This window comes from Artemia sp. Qi Xiang Cuo, chromosome 3 (assembly GCF_049724085.1).
Source record: "Artemia sp. Qi Xiang Cuo chromosome 3, ASM4972408v1, whole genome shotgun sequence".
NCBI classification, from domain to species: domain Eukaryota; kingdom Metazoa; phylum Arthropoda; class Branchiopoda; order Anostraca; family Artemiidae; genus Artemia; species Artemia sp. Qi Xiang Cuo.
This window is the reverse complement of record NC_142796.1, coordinates 73,573,352-73,583,962: the sequence shown is the minus strand read 5'-3', so window position 1 is coordinate 73,583,962 and position 10,611 is coordinate 73,573,352. Positions and strand designations below refer to the sequence as shown.

General features: G+C 37.6%; 1 protein-coding gene across 1 annotated transcript in view; it reads left to right on the top strand.

Moving 5' to 3' along the window:
• Window positions 1-330: 330 nt before the first annotated feature.
• Window positions 331-10,611, top strand: part of LOC148954505 (LIM domain kinase 1-like) — a 180,627-nt gene continuing 170,346 nt past the window's right edge. The window contains exon 1 of the mRNA XM_089086304.1: window positions 331-498. Within this exon, the coding sequence (XP_088942430.1) occupies window positions 331-498 (168 nt within the window). The remainder of the gene's footprint in view (window positions 499-10,611) is intronic.

Here is a 10,611-nt window from a genome sequence, read left to right as displayed (position 1 = left end):
ATAAAACGAAGACTTGCCCTAGGAAGTGCAAGCTTCAGGCAGCTACTCCCCCTCTTTAAAAATAAACACCTATCTATGCAACTGAAACTTTGACTTTTCGACTCTCTAATCATACCTGCTGCCGTGTACGCCTGCGAAACGTGGACACTGAATGTCAAAGATGAACGCAGAATTTCGGCTTTCGAGACAAAATGCCTCCGACGCATTGCCGGAATCAGATACCAAGACAGAGTCTCGGACTAAGATCTTCGGAAGCAGCTGAAGTGGGAAACTACTATTCTCCAAAAAGTGCACCTGCAGCAACTTAGGTGGCTGGGCCAAATACAGAGAATGAAGAACTCGCGCCGGCCAAAAGTTGCCTTCGAAGGAAGGGTCCACGGTAGCCGCCCACCTGGAAGACCTAGGAAGAGATGGCGTGACAACTTCGGAGATGACCTCTTATGCCTTTTGAGACAAGCTGATGACCGGGCTTTGTACAGGAAACTGATCCAGGAACGTGTGAAGGAGATGGCCCCAATGCGACCCTTGAGGACGTCCGGGACATAAGTCAAGTAAGTCAACAAACCTTTGGATTAAAGAGTGAGGTATTGACTAGAGGGTGAACCCAATCATATACGTAATGTTTTCTGTCGTTTTAAGTTTTAATGTTGCTCCTTACTTTCAGTTGAAAAACTTGTTTTTTTTTTATATAATTTCTGATCTTTTTTAAATAATGCTGGGAAATCTGATGCCCCCTTCATAGCAATGTCCCTTCCCTCATGAAAACTTCCTTCATGGAAAGATCCTCCCACATAACCCCCGACCCCCCCCCCACTACCAGAAAAAAATCCCCCCTGAGAACGACTGTATACTTCCCAATAACCAATACTATATGTAAACATTGAGTAAAGTTCATAACTATAAGCCCTCCCTTTAGGGACTTCGGGGGAGTAAGTCAACCTAAAAGACATAGTTATCATATTTTCGACCATGTTGAACAAAATGGCTATCTCAAAATTTTGATCGGGTGACTTTGGGAAAAAATGAGCGTGGGAGGGGGCCTAGTTGCCCTCCATTTTTTGGTCACTTAAAAAGGGCACTAGAACTTTGAATTTCCGTTCCAATGAGCTCTCCCATGATATTCTAGGACCACTGGGTCGATACGATCACCCCTGGGGAAAAAAAACAAACAAATAAACACGCATCCGTGATCTTTCTTCTGGCAAAAAGTGCAAAGTTGCACATTTTTGCAGATAGGAGCTTGAAACCTCTGCAATAGGGTTCTATGATACGCTGAATATGATGGTGTGATTTTCATTAAGGTTCTATAACTTTTAAGGGGTCTTTCCTCCTTTTTTCGAAAATCAGCCACATTTTCTCAGTCGCGTAATGTTTGATGGGTGGGATTAGACTTGATAAGACTTGCACATTTGAAACCAGCATTAAAATTTGTTTCTTTTGATGCATCTACTGGTATAAAAATTTTGTTTTTTAGAGTTTCGGTTACCATTGAGCCGGGTCGCTCCTTACTTACAGTTCGTTACCACGAACTGTTTGAAACACAAAACAATATAAGAGTTTTGGTACGGTAAAAATAAACATTTAAGGGCACTTTTAACAGTATAAAAGTAAAGTATTTTTAGATTGTTGCTTTATTCATTTATTTTTTCGTTCAATTTGGCATCAGTTCTGCACAATGAGCTCAGTTCAATGATTGACTGTCATTTTGGATCTGAAAAAGGCATTTCATGATTATTTTGTAGACAAATTCGAAGTGAACGAATCTTATTAGAATTAAGACTATGGACTCAGTTAAAAATTTGTATCACAACTTCAAGTTCTCCGTTTTATATAGTGAAATAAATAGGTTTCCAGAGTTCATAGTATGGTTGATATGTTCTTCATTTTGAGTAATAATAGGTGGGATCAAAATGCTACCCGATAAATGAATATATTATTTTTATGCTGTTTAATTACTGTAAACTTATTATTTTGATGCTAAGTTTTAAGAATTATTTTAATTGTATACTGAAAGTTACTGATGTCACAGCTCCTGTAGGACTATGAAAAGCGTTATGGACTAGTTTGTTGTTGTGAGGTTACGTATTTAGTTTTAACTTCTAAATCAATATTCTTGTTTTTTATACTTGGCTTTATGTGTTTTCAGTAAAGCGCTAGTTTTCTGTAATCGTACAAACATAGAGAAATATCACTAGTTGATTTATTTGCACTAGTTTATTAATATATGTTAGATAGGCTGTGAAGTAACAATTTTTGTTCGTTTTAAGTTTCAACTTTGCTCTTTACTTCCCTCGGAAAAACTTTGTTTTTTTAAATTAATTACTATTAAAGAATAAATGAAACCCAAAACGAACAGAAATTAAATAAACAATCATAGTAAAAAAGCATATAACACTATTAGAAATGAATAAATAAATCTTGAAACAAGTAAAGCTTAAACTGAATATGCAAATCAAGCTTAAAAGGAACAAAAATATTTTACTATTGAAAATAGATGAAACCCAAAATGAACAGAAATTAAACAAACAGTCATAGCAAACAAACATACAACAGGTGCTAATTTAAATAAATAAATCTTAAAACGAGTAAAACTTAAATTGAATATGCAAATAAAGCTTGAAACGAACCGAAATCACTATAAACAAGAATTTCGGCTTTGACTCCTTCTCTCACTGTAAAAGTCTAAAACTGCTGCGTCATTGGCGCCTTTCCTGGAAACTATATGTGTCTTGAACATTCTTGGAAAGTACAAATAAAAGCAAATTAAATATTTGATGTATAATTATATTAATTATTGAAAGATCACCAGTTCAAGATTTTATTTCAATACAATTTTTATTGCTATTTTCAATGCTGTAATAGCTGGAAAAGAAAATATGTGTAATATAATTCGTTTTCAGTGAAGCGCCAATGACGCAGTAGGCTTTAGACTTTTACAGTTCGGGAAGGGGGTAGTATCCGAACCTTTTGTTGTGAAACTATATTTGTCTTTAACAGTCTTGGAATGAACTAATAAAATTAAATCGAATATTTGATATGTAATGATATTAATTGCTGAAGGCTCATAGGTTCAAAATTTGACTTTCCTGTAATTTTTATGTTTATTTTCAGTGTTGAAATAAGAAAAAAAAAAAAATTTAATATAACTCGTTTTCAGTAAAGCCCCAATGACGCATTATGTTTTTGACTTTTACACTGAGAGAAGGAGGTAAAACCCAAACTCTGGTTTGTAGTGATTTTTGTTCGTTTCATGCTTTATTTGCATATTCAATTTAAGTTTCACTCGTTTTAAGATTTATTCATTCATTTATGTTAGTATCTATTGTATGTTTGATTGCTAGGATTGTTTATTTAATTTCTGTTCATTTTGGGTTTCATTTATGCTTCAATAGCAAAATATTTTTGTTCATTTTAAGCTTGATTTGCATTTTCAATTTAAACTTTACTCGTTTTGAGATTTATTTATTCGTTTATTAGTACCTGTTGCATGTTTTTTGCTATGATTGTTTACTTAATTTCTGTTCGTTTTGTGTTTCATCTATTATTTATTTGTTATTTCTGGTCGTTTTGAGTTTTAGTTATTGTAGGTTTCCATTTCTTTTTATCTCAATTTTAATATGGCCTTTATTTTTCTTTAAAAAACTTCTTTTACTCAAAGTTTTAGTTTAATTAATTCCTGTTTGTTTTCGATTACCAAAGTTTCAAGTTTTCAAAATTCCATATTTCAAAATAATTTTTTATTCCAAAATAAATTAACAGCCTTTGCAAAAACTAATAAAATTAAACTAAATATTTGATATGTAATGATATTAACTGCTGATTTTTGGAATAAAATATCGTTAATAAGTTTTATTGGGTGGATGGGTGGTCGGGCCTTGGAGGGAGGGCCAGGGGTCAGCTCCCATGATTTTTTGAATAAAAATCAGTGTAAGTTTTTTTGTGGGGGGGGGGGCGTATTACCATGGATGGATGGCCGGGGATCAGCTCCCATGATTCATCATTGATATTTTTCTAAAGGAGGGGTGTTGGGCAATGGAGGACCTGGGATCAGCTCCCATAAGTTTAGGAATAAAATATCGTTAAGAAGTTTTTTTGTGGGGGGGGGGGTTGAGCCATGGGGTACCAGGGTTACTTCCCGTAATTTTTTGAATAAAAAATCGTTAAGTATTTTTTATGGGGGGAATGGGCCATGCAGGGAGGGCCAGGGGTATGCTCTCTCAGTTTTTGGAATAAAAAATCGCTAAGAAGTTTTTCAAGCGGGGTGGGGGGTCGGGCTTATCTGATCTTTGAACTATTTCAAAAACCCTCGGTAAAAAACATTATATGCTCCCAGGGTATAACATACAATACTTGCCCCCGGGCTCTGGGTTGTGTTGGCCCTGGAGTTTTTTGTCTGATCTTTTGACTTATTTTAACAAAATGGCTATCTCAAAAATTCGATTTAATGGGTTTGACATAAAGAGAGCAGGGGGGCTAGTTGCCCTCCGGTTCATTTTGTCTCCTAATAAGGGAACTAGAACTTCCAATTTCTAATAGAATAAACCCACTCCGAAGTTTATACATCCTTCCATAAAAATATTATGTGCCCCCGGGGGCATAATTTACAACACTTGTCCCGGGGTTCTGGGGGGTTGTGTGAACCCCGGAGTTTTTATTTTATGCCCGTTCGTCTATTTTGGACAAAATGAATATCTCAAAAATTCGATCGGACGCATTTTGGGAAAGAGGCTTGGTAAGGGGGGGGGGCTAGTTGCCATTGAATCACTTTTGACTCTCAAAAAGGGGACTGAAACTTTCAATTTTTTAGTCATTTGAGTCCCCTCCGGAGTTTACCTCTTCCATAAAAACCTTGTATGCCCCCGGGGCACAAGTTACAATCCTTCCCCCAGGCTCTGGGAGGTAATGTTGACCCCGAAGTTTTTGTCGTCTGTTCGTTGGACTATCATAGGCAGCGCAATCGCGCTGCCTAAGTAAAGAACGATGTTGGCACAATGTATTTTTTTTTCTTCTTCTTTTTCCATACCAGGGCACTTCGTATCGAAGGAGTTGTCGTAGAACCTTCGAAAAGGGATCATTCGATTGGAAATTGGAGTGGCTTGTGCCCTTTTTAATAATCGAGGAAGGCAACTAGCACCCCTTCCCTCCATATAAGGCTTTTATAGAAAGTGTTGTCGTAGAAACTTCAAAAATAGCTCATTCGATTGGAAATTCATGAGGCTAGTGCCCTTTTTAATAGTCGAAAGTGATTGGAGGGCAACTAACCCCCATCTCACGCCCACCATTTTCCAAAACAAATTCACTCAAAATTTTGAGATAGCCATTTTGTTTAACTTAGTGGAAAGTTCTGAAAATAAGGTCTTTGAGGATGACAACCCCCCACAGCCCTCAGGGCAAGGGCTGTAAGTTATGCCTTGGGGGCATATAAGGTTTTTTTTATAGAAAGCAATGTTGTAGAAACTTCAAGAAGCGCTTATTCAATTGGGAATTGAAAGGGCTAGTGCCCTTTTAATTGTCGAAAGTGGTTGAAGGGCAACTAGCCCCCCTCTCACGCCCACCATTTCCCCAAACACATCCAATCAAAATTTTGAGATTTCCATTTTGTTCAACGTAGTCGAAAGTTCTGGAAATTAGGTCTTTTAGGATGATAACCCCATCAGAGCCCTCAGTGCAAGGGTTGTAAGTTATGCCCTGGGGGCATATAAGGTTTATATAGAAAGTTGTTGTAGAAATAAAAGGCAGCGCGATCGCGCTGCCTAAGTAAAGAACGATGGTGGCACAATGTATTATTTTTTCCATACCAGGGCACTTCCTATCGAAGGAGTTGACGAAGAAACTTCGAAAAGAGCTCATTCGATTGGAAATTGGAGTGGCTTGTGCCCATTTTAATAGTCGAGGAAGGCAACTAACACCCCTTCCTTATATGGAGGTCACTCCATATAAGGCTTTTATAGAAAGTGTTGTCGTAGAAACTTCAAAAATAGCTCATTCGATTGGAAATTCAAAGGGCTAGTGCCCTTTTTAATTGTCGAAAGTGATTGGACGGCAACTGACCCCCCTCTCACGCCCACCTTTTCCCCAAGCATATCCAATCAAAGTCCGGAAATAGCCATTTTGTTGAAGGTAGTTGAAAGATCTGAAAATTAGGTCTTTGAGGATGACAACCCCCCAAAGCCCTCAGGACAAGGGTTGTAAGTTATGCCCTGGGGGCATATAAGGTTTTTTTTATAGAAAGCAATGTTGTAGAAACTTCAAGAAGCGCTTATTCAATTGGGAATTGAAAGGGCTAGTGCCCTTTTAATAATCGAAAATGATTGAAGGGCAACTAACCCCCCTCTCACGCCCCCAATTTCCCCAAACACATCCAATCAAAATTTTGAGATTTTCATTTTGTTCAACGTAGTCGAAAGTTCTTGAAATTAGGTCTTTTAGGATGATAACCCCATCAGAGCCCTCAGTGCAAGGGTTGTAAGTTATACCCTGGGGGCATATAAGGTTTATATAGAAAGCTGTTGTAGAAATAAAAGGCAGCGCAATCGCGCTGCCTAAGTAAAGAACAATGGTGGCACAATGTATTATTTTTTTCCATACCAGGGCACTTCTTATCGAACGAGTTGTCGTAGAAACTTCGAAAAAGGCTCATCCGATTGGAAATTGGAGTGGCTTGTGCCCTTTTTAATAGTCGAAAGTGATTGGAAGGCAACTAACACCCCTTCCACGCCCACCATTTCCCCAAACACATCCTATCAAAATTTTGAGATAGCCATTTGGTTTGACATAGTTGAAAGTTCTGGAAATTAGGTCTTTGAGGAAGACAACCCCCCCCCAAATCTTCAGGGCAAGGGTTATTAGTTATGCCCTGGGGCCATATAGGGCTTTTATTGAAATATTTGTCGTAGAAACTTAAAAAAGGGCTCTTTCGAATGGAAATTCAAAGGGATAATGCCCTTTTTAATAGTCGAAAGTGATTTGAGGACAAGAAACCCCCCTCTCACGCCCACCTTTCCCCAAACACATACAATCAAATTTTTTAGATAGCCATTTTATTCAACGTAGTTGAAAATTTTGGAAATCGGGTCTTTACGGATGACAACCCCTCCCCCCCCCCCCCACAGCCCTCAGGGCAAGGGTTTTAAGTTATGCCCTGGGGGTATGAAGGTTTTTATAGAAAGCGATGTTGTATAAACTTCAAATAAGGCTCATTCGATTGAAAATTCAAAGGGCTAGTACCCTTTTTAATAGTCAAAAGTGATTGAAGGGCAACTAACCTCCCTCTCACGCCCACCATTTTCCCAAACACATCCAATCAAAATTTTGAGATAGCCATTTTGTTCAACGTAGTTAAAAATTCTGGAAATTAGGTCTTTTAGGATGATAATCTTCTCAGAGCCCTTAGTGCATGGTTGTAAGTTATGGCTTGGGGGCATATAAGGTTTATATAGAAAGTTGTTATAGAAATTTCAAAAGGGGCCATTTGATTGGGAATTGAAATTGCCAATTTTATAGTTGAAAGTGAGGGAGAGTAATTAACCCCCCTCTCATGCCCACCATTTCTGCAAAGACATTCAATCAAAGTTTAGAGATAGCCATTTTGTTCAACCTAGTTGAAAGTTCTGGAAATTATGCATTTAAGGATAACAAACCCCCAGAGCCCCAGTTCAAAGGTTGTAAGTTATGCCCTGGGGGCATATAAGGTTTTCATAGATAGAGTTGTCGTAAAAACTTCAAAAGGGGCTTATTCAATTGGAAATTCAAAGGGATAGTGCCCTTTTTAATAGTCAAAAGTGATTGAAGGGCAACTAACACCCTCTCACGCCCAGTTTTTCCCAAACACATCCAATCAAAATTTGTAGATAGCCAATTTGTTCAACATATTTGAAAGTTCTGTAAATTAGGTCTTTGAGGATGACAGCCCCCCCCCCAGCCCTCAGGGCAAGGGTTGTAAGTTATGCCCTTGGAGCATATAAGGTTTTTATTGAAAGCATTATCGTAGAAATCTTAAAGGGGCTCATTTGGTTGGAAACTGATAGGGCTAGTGCCATTTTTAGTTGAAAGTGATTGGAGAGCGACTAACGCCCCTCTCACGCCCACCATTTCCCCAAACAGATCCAATCAAATTTTGAGATAGCCATTTTGTTTAACGCAGTTGAAAGTTCTGGAAATTAGGTCTTAGAGGATGACAACCACCCTAACAGCCCTTAGGGTAAGGGTTGTAATTTTTGCCCTGGGGGCAAATAAGGTGTTTATGGAAAGTATTGTCGTAGAAACTCAAAAAGAGCTCATTCGATTGGAAATCGAAAGGCCTAGTGCCCTTTTTAATAGTCGAAAGTGATTGGAAGGCTTGACATTTTTATAGTAAAGATCGATGTGGGTATAATGTATTATTTTTTTGTTGTTGTTGTTTAGACCAGGGCACTTCGTATCGAAGGAGTTGTCCTATGAACTCCGAAAAGGGCTCATTCGATTGAAAATAGAAAGGGATGATGCCGTCTTTAACAGTCGAAAGTTATTGCAGGGCAACTAATCCCCCTCCCACGCCCACCCTCCCATTTGCCCATTATGTTTAAAAACTATATGTCGCCTTAATATTAAATCAAAACGCACTTTTTTAATGCTAATTCCCAGTAAGGCATCTCAGCTGTATCCCAAGAACGACTGAGGGTATTATGTTCAAACTTTCCGGGCGACTTCTTCTCTTAAAATTTAACCAAATCAAAATAGCGTAAGTTTATTCAAGCTATCAAAGAAAGGAAACAGATTTTTTTTGCGAATGGTATCAAGTTTTCCATTACAGGTCAAATAGAGGATGTATGAAACTAAATTAAACACTACTATTTGTGTCCAGATTTTTAAAAAGGTGTATGTTGTTAAAAATTGCTGAAATTTTTTTTTCCAGCTTACAAACAGCAGGCCAAACTATAAAGTCTTAAAAAAACGAAATGATTTAAAGTATTATTTTCTTTTTCCCTGAAAAGACTATGTCAATATAAAACGAACAAAAATTAATAAAAAAAACTTTTCCACAAAATAAGTTTTTCAAAGAAAAGTCAAGAACTCCATTAAACAAAAAACGAGCAAAAATAAAATCAAATAATCTACCATGCATGAAACTACCACAAATCAGTATCGATAAATAAACGAAACCTAAAACGAACAGAAACTACAATAAATAACCGAGTCAAACTCAAAACGAGCAGAAATTAACATAAGTTGGGCTCAAAACCCCTATGCCTTCCCAAGGCCAGAACATAATTTGCACTTTACTGAACAAAATACAACTGAATGTGCATTGTTAGTTGAATATACATATACCAGGGACGGATCCAGGACTTTTTTCAGGGGGGAAGAGCACAAAATAGCTTGATCCGATAAACTTGCGTCAGGAGCAAGTTTAGTTAACGCAAACTTCAGTTAATTAAGTAAATTACACTACTTTAGATTACGCTAGGGGGCGTGCGCCCCCCGCGCCCCTCCCCTGGATCTGCCACCGACATATACTGATATTTAGTAATCCAAATGTTAACAGTATTTGATTGATTAAAGTTATAAAAGTAAAAACGTTTATATTTTTTTCAGTAAAGTGCAAATTAAAGCCATCATATGACGACTCGTTTTTGAATAGGAAAAAGCTTTAAAATTCTTCTTTACAAATCACTTTTTGCAATTAATATTCCACGAGCAACGAAAATTTAAGGTCTCCTAGCACATGGTTTGTAAAGTTCAACCATCTCCTATTTCTTGGCTAACGTCCCCTTAGATAGAGGTACCCTCTACCAAATTTCAAGTGAATGCTGACCCTAGTCGGTGGGGCTCAAGTATGGTAGACGCCGCTGACAATTCTGCCGCTCTGTTGTATTTGCCCAAAATCACTTAGCCCATAAGTTTCAAGCAGACTGGAGGTCTGAGAAGGAAAATGGCCCCACTTATATACCTGAAATAATTCCGGTTGAAAGAAGGTGCACGATTTCAATGTAACATGTCCATCATTAAACTAAAAAGCTGTCAAAGGGGCAGGTAGCGTCCATAAAGTGTTATAGACTCACTTTCCTCAAACCATGCCGATTTAAAATATTTACACAAATGGATATGGTGTCTCCACAGCCTTACATTTTGCCTTTAGTCACACAGATTTAAAAATCCTCCAACAATTCTATTTTAAAGAAGTCTGGCGTACCCATTTTAATACTAAAAAGCCGACAGAGAGAGGGAGAGAATCTTTGGAAGGACATAAACCCATTTTGGTCCTCTAATCGAGCAGATTATTCATATCCAATACATTTTAGGCTAGGAAATCTTGTCTTTTACAAATGTTTATGCCATGATTATAAATAATAATACAACGCAGCGGTTGTCTAGCAATCAGAGCGTTATAAATGTAGTAACACATTCTTTCGCCGATGTTTTTCGATTGTTTCAAAGCATTAGTAGGGGGTATATTTCGAGGCAGAACAACTTAGCTTTAGCTTGTACACGAAGCAATTTAAACGATAACAGTAATGATTTAGGTAGGTTTCAAGTTTTGGCGCAAAGATAAAGCATCGGCTTTACACATGGTGCATTGCTGCATTCTAAAACTAACAGCATTGCGAAGGTATTTGAGCTTGGGAATAAAGT